We start from the raw sequence: 21244 nt of genomic DNA, 5'->3' as shown, positions 1-21244 counted from the left end.
TCTATTGACTGAGAAGGAACCATCAAAATGTAAAAGAGTACAAAAAATTCCATACAAGAATTAAGAGTTTTTATTTTCATAAAAAATAAAATGTATTGAATTGTATGTGAGAAATCTCTCCACAATACAGAAATTAAATTAAAAAATAAAATGTATTGAATTGTATGTGAGAAATCTCCCCACAATACAGAAATTAAATTAACGTTCAAAATATCTCTAAAACTCTTAATAGGACAATAATATTTTTTTTTAATTTATAATCAATTTATGTATATCGTCTTATATAAAAACGAGAAAAAAAAAAGATTTAAAAAAAAGAAAAATATGAAAATATTTAGTTATAAAAAGACTATAGATAGAAACTTGCATAGAAAATTTATGTGCATTCCTTCGCCAGTATACATCTAAATAATAATAATAATAATAAGTCACAATCTTATCATTATTTTAATGTATATAATATATTTTGATTGATTGATTGAGTGTAATAATGAATTTCCTTATATATTTGTTTATTTTGTTTAGTAATGGACTATTTAGATTCAGCCAATCAGAAGACAAAATTGAAGTCAAGAAGGGCGGTGGTGGATCATTAAATCGCAAACGAAGATAGCCTCCTTTCCACTTTGAACATGGAGCAGCACCAATTCTTTTCCTTCCCAATTTTGTTCATCTCCTTCATCTTCATCTTTATGATCCTGAAGATATGGAGAAGGTCAAAAACCAATCACTCCACCACAAATCTACCCCCAGGACCAAGCAAGCTACCCATTATAGGGAACATACATCAGCTTATTGGCTCTCAGCCTCATTATCGCCTAAGAGACTTGGCCAACCAATATGGTAGCATCATGCATCTTCAGCTTGGCGAAGTTTCCAATATAGTGATTTCTTCACCAGAAGATGCAAAACAAGTGATGAAGACCCATGATATTGTGTTTGCTCAGAGACCTTTTCTCATTGCTGCTAGTATTCTAACTTATAACTTCGCAGACATTGCTTTTTCACCTTATTCAGATTACTGGAGACAGCTGCGAAAAATTTCTGTATTGGAATTGCTAAGTGCAAAGCGTGTGCAATCATACAGATCGATTAGGGAAGAGGAGGTATCAAATTTGATCAGTACAATATCTACTTCTGCAGGGCAGCCCTTCAACTTTAGCAGGAAGATTTTTTCTTCAACCTATGCCATCGCTGCTCGTGCTACTTTTGGAAGGAAATGCAAAGACCAAGAGGAATTCATTCCACTTGTTGAAGAAATTACAGAGGTGGTAGGAGGATTCAATCTAGCAGATTTGTTCCCTTCCATGAAATTACTCCATGTAATTAGTGGGTCGATGTCTAGACTCGTGAGGCTGCATCGAGAAGCAGACAGGATCATTGAAAACGTCATTAATGATCACAGAGCTAGGAAGAAAACATCAAAGACAGACAGCGAGGTTGAAGAAGATGACCTTGTTGATGTCCTTTTGAGGCTTCAGGAGCAAGGAAACCTTGAATTTCCATTGACAAACGACAACATTAAAGCAGTCATCCTGGTCAGTATGCCGATTCATCAAGGTTTTTGAGAAAATTTACTGTTCTTTCTGTTGCTGAATATTCTACATGTTAACTGTATTTCAGGAAATTTTCATCGCTGGCAGTGAGACATCATCAACAACAGTAGAGTGGGCGATGTCCGAAATGCTGAGGAATCCGAGAGCGATGGAGAAGGCACAAGAGGAGGTGAGGAGGGTATTTAGTAAAAAAGGAAATGTGGATGAAACAGAGATCCATGAACTGAAATATTTGAAGTCAGTAATAAAGGAAACTTTGAGATTACACCCTCCTGCTCCTTTGCTACTTCCAAGAGAAGGCAGAGAGAGATGTGAGATTAATGGATACGAGATCCCAGCCAAAACCAAAGTGATTGTTAATGCATGGGCAATTAACAGGGATCCAAATCACTGGACTGAAGCTGAGACATTCTACCCAGAAAGATTCCTTGATAGTTCGATTGATTACAAGGGGAACAACTTTGAGTTTATCCCATTTGGTGCTGGAAGAAGGATGTGTCCTGGAATATTGTTTGGAATAGCAAACGTTGAGCTTCCACTTGCACAATTTCTGTATCATTTTGACTGGAAACTTCCTAATGGATTGAGCGCAGAAACTCTAGATATGACGGAGTCTTTCGGGGCTACAGTTCGAAGGAAAAACGATCTGCAGTTGATCCCCATTCCATATAAACCATCCTCAGCTGCCTGTCAATCTAGCCACCAAGACTGAGACAGCAAGGAGTATGTTCACCTCGTATAATCGTATTGCAGTTAAATACAGAACAGAGGACACTATCTTCCATATTTTTCTGTGTAATTTTGGGAAAGGAAAATTTCAAGCAAGTTAAAATAATAACTTCAGCTGTAAGTTTGAATCTAAAATATTTTTAAATTTTGAATAAGATCCGGCTACAAGTTGAATTTAAAGTGTTTTTAAAATTTAAATGTTATTATTTTTTTTAAAAATTTTTTGAAAATCAGAAAATGTGATCTGATAGTTAAAGTTTTATGGTCATAACCATTGAGACATTCTCTGGGTCTTTTCAAATCGTTTAAACCCAATTTTAAAGGCTTGTCTGGATTTTTTCAACTGACTTAAAAGAGAGATTGTTGCGAGAAATTTACCCTTAAAATGGTTGAAATGATCACTTTATCTGTGAAATATTTGATATTGTCTTGTGGAATGATGGGTTTAGCTTGTCCTCAAAGCGACTCTGTTTTTTTCCTTTCAAATGGGAGAGTTTAGTTAGTGGTAAACTAACAAGAAAGATTTGACAACAAGTATTAATTAGACACATCATGATTTATATAAAAAGTTGATATTTAGTATATTTTTGAATTGCATGAATTGTATTAGTATGTGGTAAACTGAGCTTAAAAAAAGAAAGTTACATAGTTTTGTTACATAGTTTTGTTAGCTTGGTGTCCTCTTTACCCTTTCAAGCACTTTTCTTTCCACTGGATTGTATTAGTATGTGGTAAACTGAAAAAGGAAAAAGGGTTTTGGATGAAGTTTTTATTGGCTTAGTTATGGTCCATGTGATTGTGTCGGTTCAATTATTTTTTTTTCCTGTTTGGGAATTAATTCGATGTTGAAAGAGCCTTTTTCAAATATTGCTATTCTTATGGATTAAGTTGCTATGAATTAATGTGGACCATTATTAATTATTTTACTTCCAATTCATAATTGAACATAAATTATATCAGTCAGAAACAATTAGAGTTAAAAGAGATACACCCTTAGAAATTCATAGTTGCGATTTAGCTAAAACAAAATAAGATTCACATTTCAAATTAAAATCCGACGTGGTTTCACTTGATTCAGACACGTAGCTCTCATTAAAAAAATGCTTTCCAAGTTTTCTGCATTAAATAGTAGTTGGTAGTTAGCTATTAATTAAGATTCAGCCAATTAGATATCATATTTCAGAAACTCAAACTGCATAAATGAAGATGTGAAGCTTTTCAGTAATGGATATTCAACCATAAGCCTCCTTTCCACTTTGAAGATGGAACAGAACCAATTCCTTGCCTTCCCAATATTGTTCACCTCCTTCATCTTCTTCTTTATGGTTCTCAAGGTACGGAGAAGGTCAAAAACCAACCTCTCCACCACAAATCTACCCCCGGGACCAAGCAAGCTACCTATTATAGGGAACATGCATCAGCTTATTGGCTCTCGACCTCATTATCGCCTAAGAGACTTGGCCAACCAATATGGTAGCATCATGCATCTTCAGCTTGGTGAAGTTTCCAATATAGTGATTTCTTCACCAGAAGCTGCAAAACAAGTGATGAAGACTCATGATATCGTGTTTGCTCAGAGGCCTTCTCTCGTAGCTGCTAGTATTATATTTTATAACTTCTCAGACATTGTTTTTTCACCTTATTCAGATAACTGGAGACAGCTGCGAAAAATTTGTATATTGGAATTGCTAAGCGCAAAGCGTGTGCAATCATACAGATCGATCAGGGAAGAGGAGGTATCAAATTTGATCAGTACAATAACTACTTCTGCAGGGCAGCCCGTCAACTTTAGCAGGAAGCTTTTTTCTTTAACTTATGGCATCACTGCTCGTGCTACCTTCGGAAAGAAATGCAAAGACCAAGAGGAATTCATTCCACTTTTTGAAGAAATTACAGAGGTGATAGGAGGATTCAATCTAGCAGATTTGTTCCCTTCCGTGAAATTACTCCATGTAATACGTGGGTCGATGTCTAGACTCGTGAGGCTGCATCGAGAAGCAGACAGGATCATTGAAAACGTCATTAATGACCACAGATCTAGGAAGAAAACATTGAAGATAGACAGCGACGTTGAAGAAGATGACCTTGTTGATGTTCTTTTGATGCTTCAGGAGCAAGGAAACCTTGAATTTCCATTGACAAACGACAAAATTAAAGCAGTTATCTTGGTCAGTGTGCCGATTCATCAAGGTTTTTGAGAAACTTTACTGTTCTTTATGTTGCTGAATATTCTACATGTTAACTGTATTTCAGGAAATTTTCATCGTTGGCAGTGAGACATCATCAACAACAGTAGAGTGGGCGATGTCCGAAATGCTGAGGAATCCGAGAGTGATGGAGAAGGCACAAGAAGAGGTGAGGAGGGTATTTAGTAAAAAAGGAAATGTGGATGAAGCAGAGATCCATGAACTGAAATATTTGAAGTCGGTAATAAAGGAAACTTTGAGATTACACCCTTCTGCTCCTTTGATTCCAAGAGAAGGCAGAGAGAGATGTGAGATTAATGGGTATGAGATACCAGCCAAAACCAAAGTGATTGTTAATGCATGGGCAATTAACAGGGATCCAAATCACTGGACTGAAGCTGAGACATTCTATCCAGAAAGATTCCTTGATAGTTCGATTGATTACAAGGGGAACAACTTTGAGTTTATCCCATTTGGTGGTGGAAGGAGGATGTGTCCTGGAATATTGTTTGGGATAGCAAACATTGAGCTTCCACTTGCACAATTTCTGTATCATTTTGACTGGAAACTTCCTAATGGATTGAAGGCTGAAAGTCTAGATATGATGGAGTCTTTTGGGGCTACAGTTCGAAGGAAAAATGATCTGCAGTTGATCCCCATTCTATATAAACAATCCTGAGCTACCTGTTAATCAAGCCAAGACTGAGACAGCCAGGAGTTGGCTGTTCTCCTTGTATAATAATTGTAAAGGGTTCTCTGGGTCTTTTCAACTGACTTAAAGATAAATGTTGTCCCTTAAAATGGCTGAAGGGTCAATTGATATTTACTCCCAAACCCTACCGCTAATAATTTCAAGTGCATATTACTACTATGTTGTTGAAGTTTAACCTAATCAAGTAAAATATATTTATACTTTTAAGATTATTAAAAATTTTTTATAATTTAATTCGATTAACAAGTAGAGACATCTATCCATTTAAGAGATTTTTTCTGTTAATCAATATAATTTAACTTGGTCAAAATTAAGAGAAACAATTATAATACCCTAAATATTCTCAAAATAGAAATAAAGAGGAAAAAACTCCCTCTTGTTAGCATCACCCTTCCGCAACAACAACTGCTCTCATTCTCTCAAAAATTTGACGAGGATTCTCCATGTCAACCTTATCAGCATCATGGGTTATACTGTTGGCAAGGCTGATCTTTTCTCTCAAAATGAAATTTTCTATGACACCTGTTATTTTACTATAACAACTTTTGTTTTCCCCTGCTTTCTCATGAATTTTTACGCCAATCTCTTCAAGATTTGTGATTATGACTATTAGCGTAAGATGCTTATCTTTACAAAAAGCAAAAGAAAATCAGATCCTAATAAAAAGCCTTTTTTTTTTTTTTGCTTATTCTATTATTTTAAATCAAGATTATTTTTTTATAACACTTTTAAAATATTAGAATACAAAACAAAAATAATTAATGATGCAATTCGATAGCGCTTCAATAATGCTATAATAATAATAATAATAATTTATTATTTAATTTCTAATATTATAAATAAATTCACTTATTAATTTTTTATAAAGATTTTTAATTATTCTCACCATTTTATTCATTATTCAATCATGTTATCAATCTCATTTAACAATTTGAATTTGAAGAAATTAATCTAATCAACCGAATTACTAACTCTTACAAAAATATATAAATTAAAAAAAATAGAGAATTGAATTGCCTTTATTATTTTTTTAAATTAAATTACACTTTCATCTTCAAATTTTAAGAAAATTAATAAATTAATCTCTTTATTTTTAAAATCAAATTATTAAATTCTTTTATAATAGAACTGTCTGATAATATAGTCCTTTCATTCCTTTTACTGTGAGTTTAAAGGATGTTAATAGTCAAACTTATGAAAAGAAAATTTTATTCCTACAATATCTTCCTACACCCTACTGCCTATAAAAAGAAAAAAAAAAAAAACTATTAACACAACTCTTCCTTCTTCCTTTTTCTATTTCTTTTTCTAGCAAGTGAAAGAAATAGTTGCTTCAAGTGCATATAAGGAAAGAGTTGACAAAAGTGAAGAATGAGGTGAAGAAATTGAAGGATGATCATAAACTTATTTCAGAGAAATTTGTAAGAATGGAATGCATCTTAAGGCATTTGAAATCTTTATGTGTAATTTATAAAATTTTATTGATTATGGTGAGAAAAATAGTTTAGTTGTTTGAAGTCTTGAATGAAAATCGAAGGTTTTTAATACTTGATTATACATAGGAGTGAAAATAGCATCAAGTATATAAAAATGCATTTTGCACTTTATGTATGAAATTCTAATATGAAGTGTATTAATTTTTATATATTAAAAATGTGAAGACTTAAAGGTTCATAAAAACTTGATTGCTATGATCTAAATTGTACTCGATTAATTTTTTTTTAAAATAAAATTTATGATAATGGTAATAAATAGGGTCGAATATCACAGATACTGATAAGTAAATTAATTTTATTGAATTAACAATAAATAAAAATAAAATAAAATAAAATGGAGGAAGTTTTAAATGTAGACATGTGAAAATGAATAAAATTAATTTAAAAAATAAATAATAAAATTTAAGAGAAAAAATTTTGAAATATAAATAATCTTAGTTTCAATTTTATTGATGGATCACAAATATAAAAAATAATTCTAAATTAATTAATGATAAACCAGTCAAAGATATTAAAAATGTTTTATAAATAATTAATAAAGAATAAAAAAATTTATAATTAGTTAAATTTTATAATTTTATATGTATTTAAGGAAAAATATTTTACATATTAAAATAATATGGGAGCATCAAAGTCATTTTTTTATGACTTAACGAAAACTTCTTTTGAAAAGGGACGGAAGGGTTGCATTGTTGGATGATTACACTGTATAAAAGTTTTGATTTTAAAAATAGAGAGATAAATTGCTTAATTTATTTAAAACTTAAAAACGAAAGTGTAATATACTTTTATTATTATTATTTTATATTATTATTTATTTTTATTTTTAAATATCAATATTAAATATTATTTTAATTATATAAAATATTTAAATAATTTTTAAGAATGATAGCTTATAATAATCATATTGTAATATTCCTTATTTTAATACTATTTAAAAAAGATAAAAGTTTATATTTAATAACAAAAATAACAAAAAGATTGTAATGTAAATATTTTATTGTTAGTATGGATATTTAAGATTTATTAAATTTTGATTAGAAAAGGAGAAATTATGAGAGAGGTAATTGGAGAAAAATAATATTTTATTTATACTAATCTACAAACTTGCTATAGTGAGTAAGAGTGAGTTTAATGATATTTTAAAGTTAATGAGTTTTAAGAAAGAAGCTAAGTTGACGGGATTAAATTGAAAATATTCTCAAAGTTGAGGGATTTGAGAGTGAAAATTATCTATCTCTTCGTCTATATAGCTAACTGAAAATCAAACTCCTGACATAAGGAATAGTTCAATCACCTGAGTATATCTGGACAAAAATCCATTCTTGCCAATTAGCACAAATTAATGGTGTTCTCACACTTCTTCTCCTTGCCTACACTTGTCCCGTTCCTCTTCTTTATCTTCATGGTATTTAGGACATGGAAGAAACCAAGAACTAAAGCTCTGGTTACCACAGATTTGCCCCCGGGGCCTTGGAAGCTACCCATCATAGGAAATCTGCATAATTTACTTGGGTCTCTACCACATCACAGACTTCAAGACCTCGCCAAGAAATATGGACCTCTTGTGCACCTTCAACTTGGTGAAGTTACCACCATAGTCATTTCTTCCCCAGGAATTGCAAAAGAAGTCATGGCAACCCATGATATTATCTTCGCACAAAGACCCTTTAGCCTTGCGTCAAATATAATCTCTTATGATTCCACAGACATTGCATTTGCACCATATGGAGAGTATTGGAGACAGATCAGGAAAATTTGCACATTGGAGCTTTTAAGTGCTAAGCGCGTGCAATCATTCGGATCAATCAGGGAAGAAGAGGTATCAAATCTAGTGAGTAGAATTTCTTCTAATGCAGGATCTGTGGTGAACCTTGGCAGGATGTTGATTTCTTTCACATATTGTGTAACTTCAAGGGCAGCCTTTGGTAGAATAAGGGAAGAGCAAGAAGCATTTGTACATCTTGTTAAAGAATTAATGGCAGTGTTGGGAGGTTTTAGTATTGCCGATTTATTCCCATCAATTAAAGTTCTTCAAATGGTTAGTGGGATGGGAGCTAAAGTGAAAAGGTTGCATCAGGAAGCTGACAGGATACTCGAAGATATAGTTAATGGTCACAAAGCCAGAAAAGCTGTGGTTAAGATTGCTGATGAGGTTGATGATGATCTTGTAGATGTTCTCCTGAAGCATCATGATCCAGAAAACCTCGAGTTCTCTTTAACAATTGAGAACATTAAATCAGTCATCCTAGTAAGTGTTAAGTTAACCAGCAGGAAACTTCCTCTTCGTTTTCCATTTGATTTGATGCTATTTGTTTTTCTGTGACAGGACATTTTCGTTGCAGGAAGTGAGACTTCATCTACAGTCGCAGAATGGGCGATATCAGAGATGCTAAGAAACCCAACAGTGATGGAAAAGGCACAAGCAGAGGTGAGGCAAGTATTCAGGGGAAAAGGCCATGTTGAAGAAGCAGGCCTTGGAGAATTAAATTACTTGAAAATGGTTATCAAAGAAACTCTAAGATTACACCCTCCTCTTGCTTTGCTACTTCCAAGAGAATCTCGAGAGGAATGCGAGATTAGTGGACATCGGATACCCATCAAGACCAAAGTGATTGTTAATGCATGGGCTATCGGAAGGGACCCAAATTCTTGGATTGAGGCTGACAAATTCAATCCAGAAAGATTTTCTGATAGTACAATATATTACAAGGGAGCTAATTTCGAGTTGATCCCCTTTGGCGCCGGAAGGAGGGCTTGTCCTGGAATAGCATTTGGCATGGCTAATGTCGAGATTCTACTTGCAAATTTGCTGTATTATTTTGACTGGAAACTCCCCATTGGAATGAAGCCAGAAGAACTAGACATGGCAGAGTCTTTTGGAGCAGTTGTCGGAAGAAAAAAAGACTTGGAGTTGCTTCCTACTCTCTGCCATCCTCTACCGTCGGCATAACAATTCCAAGGAGGATGATTTTGTCTACTGTGAGTATTTGAAATAAGAAACTGTTAACTGCATTTCAGAAACTGTTCTTTCTGTTTTTGCTAGTATTGAGTTAAAAGAAATTTTACAAATTATTGACCAAATCAGAGTATTTTTAGCCATGCAGTGGGAGATGAAATTTAAACATTTCCAATCATAGTGGTGGTATTGTTTTCACTGAATTTTAGCAAAATGCTCAAAAACAAATATGCAGAAAGGAAACAGAAAATGAGATTGCTGATTACGTCAAGAGATCTCATGTTAGTTGAAAACTTCTTCAGGAAACAGAAAATGAGATTGCTGATTACGTCAAGAGACGTGTTAGTTGAAAACTTCTTCCATTATTGGATAAACACAGTCCACCCTGTTTGCTTAATTTAATTATTCGTAAAAGTAGACTTTGCTTTTATAAACAATAATATTATGGTAGAAACTCTTGAATATGTGGAAATAATAATGACATGATTGCATGTAAAATACCAAGTAAAAGCCACCCCTATCAAATGATAGAGATGCATGAAATTTTTTAATTAAGGGTAATTTTTATCTAGATCGGTCTATACATAAAATCGGTTATAGCCTCATGTCAATACTTTTAATTATAAAGTAGTAACAAGAATCAAATAGTAACAAGTGATAAAATCAAAAGAAATACAATCTACATCTTAAATCCAATTATGAAGTAGATAACTTTTGCCCTAAATATCTCACTCCAACACGACTGCATAAAATCACTTGTAAGGAATAGGAATTAAGACAAGGAATTGTTTTCTTCTAGCAGTTAGGCCACAAGTCTCTGTCATGTCTAGATCTTCATGTTTCAGCCCATTAGCAAGTTTCCAATCAAAATGATATAACAAATGAGCAAGTGGCAGCTCAATGCTAGGCTGGGCAAATGAAATGCCTGGACAGATTCTCCTTCCAGCTCCAAATGGGATGTATTCAAAGTTGGTTCCCTTAAAATCAATTGAACTATCAACAAATCTCTCAGGAAAAAATGTCTCAGCTTCACTCCAGTAACTTGGATCTCTTCCAAGTGTCCATGCATTCACAATCACTCTAGTCTTGGCAGGTATCTTGTACCCATTAATCTCGCAAGTCTCACTGCATTCTCTTGGAAGCAGCAGGGGTACTGGAGGGTGCAGCCTTAAGGTCTCTTTGATTACTAGTTTCAGGTACTTTAGTTCTTGAATGCTTCCTTCGTCCATATCAACTTTTCCATCCAACACTCGCCTTACCTCTGCTTGTGCCTCCTTCATTACCCTTGGGTTTCTCAGCATTTCGGACATTGCCCATTCAATTGTTGTTGCTGATGTCTCGCTCCCACCTCCAAGTATGTCCTAGAACATGATTATTTGACTTTTAGTTCATTAATAATGAAAAAATTTATTACTAATCAATAAAAAATTCATTATTAACCTGTTTAGTAATGAACTAGTAATGCATTTACATCCGTTATTATAAGTCCCGGTGCTAATAATTAACAATTCATAATTAATTTTGTAACGGATTTATAATGAAATTTAGTAATAGATTAAAAATCCGTTACTAATTTAATAAAAATTTAAAAAATATATAAAAATTAAATATATTACTAAATTTAGTAACGATTGAAATCTATTATTAATTGATTATTAATTTGATAAAATAAATAATAAAAAAATATATTAAAATTATGTTCCGTTATTAATTTTAATAAATATTAAAAATTATATTAAACTATTAATTTATTTCATTAGATTTTACCTTAAATATTAATTTAATTATGATAAATTATTAATTTTATCATTATATTTTACATTAAATATTAATATTTTAAATTTTATTAATTTTATGAGAAAATTATTATAAAATTATGGAAAATTTTAGAAAATAAAAAAATGCGAGAGAATGGAAGAAAATGAGATACAAAATAGAAAATAAGGAAAAATAGAAAATAGAAAAAAATAAAGAAAATAAGAAAAAGGGAAAAAATAAAGAAAATGAGAAAATGGGAAGAAAAAAGAGAAAAAGGAAAAGAAAGATGAAGAGAAAATGAATAAAAATAAAAAGAGAAAATAAAGAAAATAAAATAAAATAGAAAAGATGAAAAGAAAAAAGTTGGAGAATACGATAGAAAAAGAAAGCATATGAAAAAATAATGAAAAGAAAAAGAAGGGAAAATGATAGAAAGTGGGAGAGGAAATAAAAGAAAATGAGAGAAAATAAAAGAAAATGAAATAAAAATTAATAGATAAAGGAAGATTGATAATGAAAGAAAATTAAAGAAAATGAAATAAAAAAATAAAGTCAATAATAATAAAAAAATAAGATATGAGAAAAATGAAGGAAAGAGGATAGAAGAGAAGAAAGAAAATGAATGAAATGGTGAAGGTAGAAATGAATATATAAATACGTAAATTAGTAAATTAGTAATAGATTAAATTTAAAAGAAAGTAAATTAAAAAAATTAATAATCTAAATTTTAGTAATAGATTTTTTGAAAATGAGATATTTTTTTTAAAAAAATTAGTAATGAATTATAAAATCCATTATTAATTTTTGAAATAATAATGAATTATAAAATTTATTATTAATTTTTAAATTAGTAATGAATCATAACGGTTATTAAAGTAAAATGAAAATATGAAATTTAATAAAAATAAAAATTTAGATTTTTTTCCTAAAACATAGTAACTATTTAATTCGTTATTAAATTTGTTATTAATTGTATAATAATTTTTATTCTATTATTAAATTTATTAATATTTTACTCATTTACAATTTAAATAATTTATTTATTTACTAGTTTATTTAATAATAAATTTATTAATGGGTTGATATCCGTTATTAATTTTTTATTAATTTAATAATAAATTTTAAAATTAATTATTAAATTTATAAGTAATTTTATTAAATAATAAATTTATTAATCCATTATTAAATAATAAAAATTAATAACTGCTACTAATATCCTATATTATATTTTTTTAGTGTGCTAAGTAATGGTAAGTTTTTTTCAGACGTTTGGAGAAATATTCGTGGTTATTGGGAAGTGAAGTATATAATCCAGTAGTATACTAATTACCAAGATGACTGCTTTGATGTTGTTGTCGGCGAGGGAGAATTCAAGGTCACCCTTGTCTTGAAACCTTAAAAGAATATCAACAAGGTCTTCTCTTCCCTCTTCATCCCCTGTTTTTGCAGCCAACTTCTCTTCTCTGTGCTCCTTGAGAATGTTATCGAGTATCTTATCCATCTCTTGGTGCAGCTTCTCCAGCTTTGGCTTCATTCCACTGATCACTTGAAGCGCCTTCACTGAAGGGTACATATCACCTAAGCAGAAACCTCCAGCTAGCGCTGAACTTCTCAGGATAAGTGACATAAACTGTTCTTGATCTTTGCATTTTTCGCCGAAGGCAGCTCTTGCGGTTATGCTATAAATCATTGAGAAAACCTTCTCTCCAAGATTGACGGGTGATCCTGCAGATGAAGATATAGTTTTTATGAGAGTTTCTACTTCGTCTTCTCTGATAGATCGGAATGATTGTACACGATTTGGACTTAAAAGCTCCATCATACAAATTTTTCGTAGTTGTCTCCAGTAATTGCCGTAAGGAGAAAAAGCAATGTTTGTTGAATCGTAAGACATGATTCTAGCAGCGAGAAGATTGGGCCTGTAAGCGAAGATTATGTCATGGGTTTTCATGACCTCTTTCGCCATATCTGGAGAAGAAATTATAACGGTGGATACTTGGCCAAGCTGTAGGTGGACAACGGGGCCATATTTTTTTGCGAGGTTTCTGAGGGAGTGATGGGGTAGGGAGCCAACAAGCTGGTGGAGGTTTCCTACGAGGGGAAGCTTCCGAGGCCCTGGGGGCAGTTTTTCTGTTTTATATTTCTGTAGAATTTTAAAGGTGATGGGCAAGATGACGAAGATGAAGGTGAAAAGGAGTTGAAAGAAGGGAAAAGGGATCTCCATTGGAATCACACGTAGAGGACACTAATGCTTGGGAGAGATGTCACCCTAATTTGCCGTTATATGTATAGAGAATACGCAGTGGAGTTGAAAGAAGAAAGCTTATTTAACGAAATTGTTTAAATTAATAGACTATTTTGTTAATTATTACACTTGCAAACTTAATTTTTAAAATTTTTAATATTTAAATAATGAATTTATATTTTAAAAATATAAAATATCCATCATGCAATCTGCCTAATAATGAAATTCACAAAATGTTGGAATAAGTAATATTCTATCCTTATGCTTATCTCATGATTCTGCATGTATGGGTGGCTGAAAGACACTAAGAAAATAGGGAAATTATTAGATATATCTAAAATTGAGATATTTTACCTAATTAATCCCATCACAACAATTCATTATATAATTTCAAATCATCACTGACTCATGATATATACACCGAGTACCACCGAAATTTCTCAGCTTCAGCCCGATTGAATTCAAAAATAAGAATGTGGGTTCAAAACTCATCAGATTCTTTTTAGATAAATCGATTTAATATTATAAATTCTGATCTGAACATTTGAAGAAATCAGATCCATCGTAAATATGAATTTAATAAGAAGTAATTCAGATCGGTGATGTGACGTTAAGGAGAACAACTAATCTAATCATTTCGCAGTTTTGTTCGTATATGTGCTGAAGAAATTAAATGATCGTTTGACGTAGAGAAAAACTTTAATATATCCGTATGTATGGACTTAAATGACATAAATATATAATATTGTATAGAATAACAGAAATAAGTAATACTGTGATATAAAAATGGTTAGGCGTTTATTAGCTGACAAAAATAAAAAGGTTAGACATTATTAGCTGATAAAAGTAAAAAGGATAAAAGGTGAAATATTTTTTTTATTCGGTCAAATTTATATATCATTGTAAATTTTATTTTTTTTAATTTCAGAATATTATACAGTAATTTTAAATTTTTATTTTTTAATAAAATTATTGATTTTTTTTTATTGTATTAGTTGGATATGTCATCTTAATTACCAAAATCTTCAAACTGTTTTCTGTTTTGTCGTGTTGTGAAGTGGTGGGGTTTAGCTTGATGTCCCCCTTACCCTTTCAGGCAACTTTTCTTTCTATGTATTGGATGTATTAGTATGTGATAAACTGAAAAAGAAAAAGAAAAAACGTATTGGATGACGATTCTCTTCGCTTAGTTTTTGCCCATATCATTCTGTCGGTTAAGTTGATTTTTTCTTTTGGGAATATATTTTGATGTTGAAAGACTTTTTTTTTTCTTTAAATTTTTTTTTTTATAAAATCATCTTTTTAAATAATTTATATGCAAGCCTGTAAATTTTTATATGAAAGCGTGTAAATTTTTATAAAATAAGATATTTTTAATTGATATTTTTCTTTATTTTATTTAAAACAATTTGTTAGTTTCTTTTTAAGTTATTCTAATAGATTTAATTTGAAAATATTAAAAAATAATTTTAATTACTAATGAGATAAAAAATTATATAATTATATATAAAAATTATATTCCATATATTAAAATAGTTTTTACTTTTAAAAAATTGTTGATATTTATTTTATTTTCAGGGATAAAAATATTAATAGTAATGTTTATTGTTGCAATAAAGAAATTTAGATATCTTTTGGAAGAAAATCTATATCATCATTAATAGTCTTAGTGAAATTATTTGATATTAGATATATTAATGTTTATGAAAAATTTAAATTAATATTAATACAATATATTATCATTAATACTTAATAAAAATAATAAAATAATAGATAGGTATAATTTAAATATTTTTGTATTTGATTTTATTTTGAGTTAATTTTATAATAATTAAATTCTAATGTCAATATCTTTATTTTAAAAATATTTTCATCTTAGTTATTTATGTAAAATCAATATATATATAATACTAAGCTTATGATATAAATATTTTCATCTTAGTTATTTATTTAATTTTTTTAATAATTTTTATATTTCAATATAGATTAATAAAATATTATTAGTTTTATAAAAAGATTTATCTAAAAGTCAGGCTTAAGAGACTCGGTATCTATCCGTTAATCTGGATGGTCCTTTCGGCTGGTGATGGGAGTTAGCAGTGCAGGAATTCAGTAGTGGATGATAATTGCTGGATTTCTTCACTCCGGATCTAAGGTCAGGCCCGCAAGAACAGTCCATAATCTGAATGCTTGTAAGTCTCTCTCAAAAGTCAGGTCCAGCCCACACAGCCATAAGACCGGACTTCACTTAGATTCCTTAATCAGGTCGGCTTAGTGACCAGGCCTTCTCTAGGTTCAGCCTTAACCCTATCTTTCAGTCCGGTCTGGAAGAAGGAAAATGACCAGCCTGTCCAGCTGGTGGGTCCGCCCGCATGCGTGCCAGAGGAGAATTAAATGACCGTTACGCATGTAACAGGAACATGATACTCTCGTACGTCCATATCTGTATGGCAGAGACACATGCCCCAATGACGAGAACTTCGTTATATGTCACTAGCAGACAAAAGAAAAGTAATAAAAGGAGAAACACTCTCCTCACGAAATAAGCCTTTTCTAAGTTGAGAGAACCCTTATAAAACCCTATTTTCTGGATCTCAGATCATCAGTGGATATTGAGGCTTTTTATATTTAAAGTAGACTTTTTCTTTTATCTGTGTAATTTTTTACTTTTGATTGTTTGTTAGAATTTGATAATGTCTTATTCCAGAGTTTGTTGGAATTGATAGTGATCTAATTGCAAATCTCACATGCCATTTGAGATGGGTTGTTACAATTCATGGCGATAGCAGAGAACAGAATGTGACATAACCTAATGAAAAGGAGGAAATCAAAACAAGTAATTATGAACAAAAGTTCCACAATAATTAAAATCTTGCCACAAAATGTATACCCTTTATTGCCAAAACATCTGCAAATCAACAATACACTGTTTAAATTTATATGTAAAATAAAGAAAATCCAACATGATTGGATAAAATTACTTGTAAGGAATAGGAATTAAGACAAGATTTTGTTTCTTTCTAGCTGTTAAGCCAAAGGTCTCCGTCATGTCTAGATCTTCATGTTTCAGCCCATTACCAAGTTTCCAATCAAAATGATACAACAAATGAGCAAGTGGCAGCTCAATGCTAGGCTGGGCAAATGAAATACCTGGACAGATTCTCCTTCCAGCTCCAAATGGGATGTATTCAAAGTTGGTTCCCTTAAAATCAACTGAAATATCAAGAAATCTCTCCGGAAAAAACGTCTCAGCTTCACTCCAGTAACTTGGATCTCTTCCAAGTGCCCATGCATTCACAACCACTCTAGTCTTGGCAGGTATCTTGTAGCCATTAATCTCGCAAGTCTCGCTGCATTCTCTTGGAAGCAGCAGGGGTACTGGAGGATGCAGCCTTAAGGTTTCTTTGATTACTAGTTTCAGGTACTTTAATTCTTGAATGCGTTTTTCGTCCACATCAGCTTTTCCATCGAACGCTAGTCTTACCTCTGCTTGTGCCTCCTTCATTACCCTTGGGTTTCTCAGCATTTCAGACATTGCCCATTCAATTGTTGCTGCTGATGTCTCGCTCCCAGCTCCAAATATGTCCTAGAGCATGATTATTTGACTTCTTAGTTCACTCCGTCAAACGTTACTGCTCAATTAAAAAGTCAGTTTTTAACTGTATTTATTAGTTTAATTTTAAATGTCAAAACAGCATTGAAAAGGGTAATTTATTAGTTTAATCGCAATAATGTTGATAATTATATTAATTATGAACCTATTTAGTTGTGAAGAATCATTAGTCTTTTTATATTTTTAAAAATTTATTAAAATATTTTTTTCGTTAATAAAATAATTATTTTATTTTGTTGTTAAAAATAAATAAAATATAAAAAAATTTAAAATTCAAATATACCTTTAAATAAACATTCTTATTTAATCTCTATGTATTATCATTATTACTAAGTATATCTCTGTATTTTCAAAAATTTATAAAACATCTTTTTCAGAGAAAAATAATTTAATTTTTTATTAAAATTTTAATGATAAAAATAAATGGAACGAGTATTTTATTGGTTGAAAAAAAAGTAAATATATATTTTAATAAATTTTTTAAAATTAAAAAACTAATTTGAAATTAATTAAATAATAAATCTCTCTGTCAATTATAAACATATATTTACCGATTAATAAATGACAAATGGAAAGCAGAATGGCAGTTATAAAGTGTGAATAGAAGATCTTAGACAGCCTTGAATGGTGTTAAGGCAGTCTAGACTGGGAACTCGATGATTAAAATTTTTATATAATAATAAAAAATAATTAAAATCATCTAAGTTATAGTAGCAATATAATTTTTAATTTAACTAAATTATTCATTAATTCACCTAACAATTCCAATCTTAATAATATTGTTATTTCATTAATCTATCAATAGGAAAGTTGAATAATTAAGAAAGAGAAAAAAGAAAGTAAATAATAATAAGATAGGAAATAATTGTTATATTACTTTACTAAAAATAGGAGTAAAATTGAAAAAAGATAATTAATATTTTTCAATCTTCTCGAATAATACTTATAATTTTGGATAAATAAATTTCTCAAGGATTATTCATTATTTTAAAGTTATAACTATTTTAAAATAACTTTTCATGTATATTAAAGAATTTATTTTTAATAGTCTATAATATAATTCGTAAAATTTATAAAACCACAATTTATTATTGTTTTTCTAATAAAAAAAACAACATATTCCTTTATCTTTTATTTTGTTTTTCTAATAATAAATTGGAAACCATTTACTTTGGTAGAAATTTGGTAGATTGGTGCGTATAGGTAGGTAATAAACTGACCAAGATGACTGCTTTGATGTTGTTGTCAGTGATGGAGAATTCAAGATCATCCCGTTCTTGAAACCTCAAAAGAATATCAACAAGGTCTTCGCTTGCTTCTTCATCCCCTGTTTTTGCTGCCAACTTCTCTTCTCTGTGCTCCTTGAGAATGTTATCGAGTATCTTGTCCATCTCTTGGTGCAGCTTCTCCAGTTTTGGCCTGATTCCACTAATCACTTGAAGCACCTTAATTGAAGGGTACATATCACCTAGGCAGAAACCTCCAGCCAGCGCCGCACTTCTCATGATAAGGGACATAAACTGTTCTTGATCTTTGCATTTTTCGCCGAAGGCAGCCCTTGCTGTTATGCTATATATCATTGAGAAAACTTTCTCTGCAAGATTGATGGGTGATCCTGCGGATGAAGATATTGTTTTTATGAGACTTGCTACGTCGTCTTCCCTGATAGATCGGAATGATTGCACACGACCTGGACTTAAAAGCTCCATCATACAAATCTTTCGTAGTTGTCTCCAGTAATTGCCGTAAGGAGAAAACGCAATGTTTGTAGAATCATAAGACATAATCCTAGCAGCGAGAAGATTGGGCCTGTAAGCGAAGATTGTGTCATGGGTTTTCATGACCTCTTTCGCCATATCTGGAGAAGAAATTACAACAGCGGATACTTGGCCAAGCTGTAGGTGCGCAACCGGGCCATATTCTTTTGCTAGGTTTCTCAGAGAGTGATGGGGTAGGGAGCCAACAAGCTGGTGGAGATTTCCTACAAGGGGAAGTTTCCAAGGCCCTGGAGGCAGTTTTGCGTTTCTCAAATTCTGTAGAATATTAAAGATCATAGGGAGGAGAATCACGAAGAGGAAAGTAAAAAGAAAGTGAAAATGAATCTCCATTGTTATAGCAATTGGAGGAGCAGTCGATGCTACCCTAATTTGCCATTGTAATGTACAGACTGTGCCAATATATATAGCGGTGGAATGAGATTTTTTAAATAGGAAATTCTTACATGAAATTAGGTTTAATAAATTCAAGTAAGTTTTTCCCTAATTAAACCTGATGGATTTCAAATTCATATCAAATTTTAAATTAGAGATGGGCTAAGAAAGCACGTCGATCCCGTCCTGTCATGCATATTTTTTATTAATAAAATCAGAAAAAATTTAACATCATAAATCCAGTTAATCCAATTATTAAACCCCAAATACATTGAATCTAAAATAAATTACGTACATATATATAGTAAAACTATATTATGTTTCAAAAGTATAAATTTTTGAAAATATTTTTATATTTTTTATTTCATTAAATGCAAAATTGAGAAAAAGAAATAAAAGGTTGTAAAACAAATACTTTAATGATTTTCCTTCTAATTTTAAATAAAAGGTTAAAAAAATCCATTATTTATATACCCTTTATATTTTTAATGATTTTGATCTAATTTTAAAAAGCTGATCAAATAGTTTAACATGCTATTTATTTTATTAAATTTAACATCTCTTAATTTAAATTGATAAAATCTTCACGCATAGTAATTGTTATTTTTTAAAAAATACAATAAAAACAATTTCAAATAACATTAAAATTTTAAAATAATTTAAATTGTAAAAAATAACATTAAAATTTCAAATAATATTATCAAAAGTTATCATTAAGAAACCGTTAAATTTGAATCAGACTTACAGAGATTGATTTATTATTTTATTAATATTTTTTAGATGATAGAACTAGGGTTGGTAGTATGTAATTATTCAAACGTGGGTGGAATTAATTAATTTTTCATTTTTCTCGGCATTTAACATGATAGAACCAGTCTTCATTTTGGACTGGTTCGTAAATATTTTTATATTTATTTTAAATTAGTAAATAAGTATCATCAAAACAATAATTAAAAAAATATTATTAAAATGACAATAATATTAATATTAAAAACTATATTTTATGTAATTTTCAGTAAGAATAAAATGTTATTTTATATATAATTATTAATTGTATAATTTTGAATTAAAAAATATATGTGTAGTTAATGTTTAATAATATTTTATATAATTCACTTTTATAATTAAAAATTATAAAACAATTTAATGTATGTATATATGAAATAATCAGTACATATATATAATTGATTATATATAGAGAGAGATTGAACATAACTATAACTAATTAATTTATTAAATTACTTAAATTATATATATTTAAAAATATTGAATAACTAATTAAAATATATGATTAATTGTTTATAATATTATTAATAATTAATAAAAAGAGTTTATATATTAAGTTATAAAATTTATTTTATAAAAGGTTGATTCAATGCATACGTAACTCTAGAAAAAAATAATAATAAAGAATCATTCAACTTTCTCGTCAAATAAAATAATATAAATTATAATTCATAATTTTCTGGGCTTGCTTCTCTTTTGGAATCCAAACTCCCCAAGTGCATAATTAAATTAAAACTTAATATATGAAAGTCAGTCCATCTTTGCATATGATTGGATTACACATTGTGAATTAGCCTTTGAAATAGTAAAAAAAAAAAAAAAAGAAATATATTTTTAAAAAATACACCGACCGTTTTATTTCTTTAATTTGTCTGCTACTCATTTTAAAATTTTAATTTAGAACAAAGAAGAAAAATACTTCAACTCAATAAATATTAAAATTTTATCAATCCGACGTCGTAATTACTGATGCAAGTAACCACTCTATGTTGACATTATTTTAGTAATTATAACGTAACCTAGTTATTTTTTTAAATTACTTCCCTCTTTTAGG

The 21244-nt window shown here is 30.2% G+C and overlaps 4 protein-coding genes across 4 annotated transcripts; 2 read left to right on the top strand and 2 right to left on the bottom strand.

Moving 5' to 3' along the window:
* The first annotated feature begins 556 nt into the window (after positions 1–556).
* Positions 557–5374, top strand: LOC110611911. The gene is made up of 4 exons (XM_043955109.1): positions 557–1538; positions 1624–2264; positions 3469–4453; positions 4539–5374. The coding sequence occupies exons 1-4, from the start codon at positions 633–635 to the stop codon at positions 5148–5150; spliced, it is 3144 nt and encodes a 1047-aa protein (XP_043811044.1). The 5' UTR covers positions 557–632; the 3' UTR covers positions 5151–5374.
* Positions 5375–8004: 2630 nt separating this feature from the next.
* Positions 8005–10165, top strand: LOC110611912 (premnaspirodiene oxygenase). The gene is made up of 2 exons (XM_021752475.2): positions 8005–8930; positions 9009–10165. The coding sequence occupies exons 1-2, from the start codon at positions 8025–8027 to the stop codon at positions 9630–9632; spliced, it is 1530 nt and encodes a 509-aa protein (XP_021608167.2). The 5' UTR covers positions 8005–8024; the 3' UTR covers positions 9633–10165.
* A 149-nt stretch (positions 10166–10314) lies between these two features.
* Positions 10315–13700, bottom strand: LOC110611916 (desmethyl-deoxy-podophyllotoxin synthase). The gene is made up of 2 exons (XM_021752478.2): positions 12727–13700; positions 10315–10999 (listed from the first exon to the last, which is right to left on the bottom strand). Exons 1-2 carry the CDS (start codon positions 13618–13620, stop codon positions 10391–10393), a joined length of 1503 nt encoding a protein of 500 aa, XP_021608170.2. The 5' UTR covers positions 13621–13700; the 3' UTR covers positions 10315–10390.
* Positions 13701–16588: 2888 nt separating this feature from the next.
* On the bottom strand, positions 16589–19362 carry LOC110608429 (desmethyl-deoxy-podophyllotoxin synthase-like). Its single transcript, XM_043955108.1, has 2 exons — positions 18475–19362; positions 16589–17227 (listed from the first exon to the last, which is right to left on the bottom strand). Exons 1-2 carry the CDS (start codon positions 19360–19362, stop codon positions 16619–16621), a joined length of 1497 nt encoding a protein of 498 aa, XP_043811043.1. The 3' UTR covers positions 16589–16618.
* Positions 19363–21244: the final 1882 nt, after the last annotated feature.

This window comes from Manihot esculenta, chromosome 3, assembly GCF_001659605.2.
Source record: "Manihot esculenta cultivar AM560-2 chromosome 3, M.esculenta_v8, whole genome shotgun sequence".
Classification (NCBI taxonomy): domain Eukaryota; kingdom Viridiplantae; phylum Streptophyta; class Magnoliopsida; order Malpighiales; family Euphorbiaceae; genus Manihot; species Manihot esculenta.
This window is presented reverse-complemented; position numbering and strand designations above follow the sequence as displayed.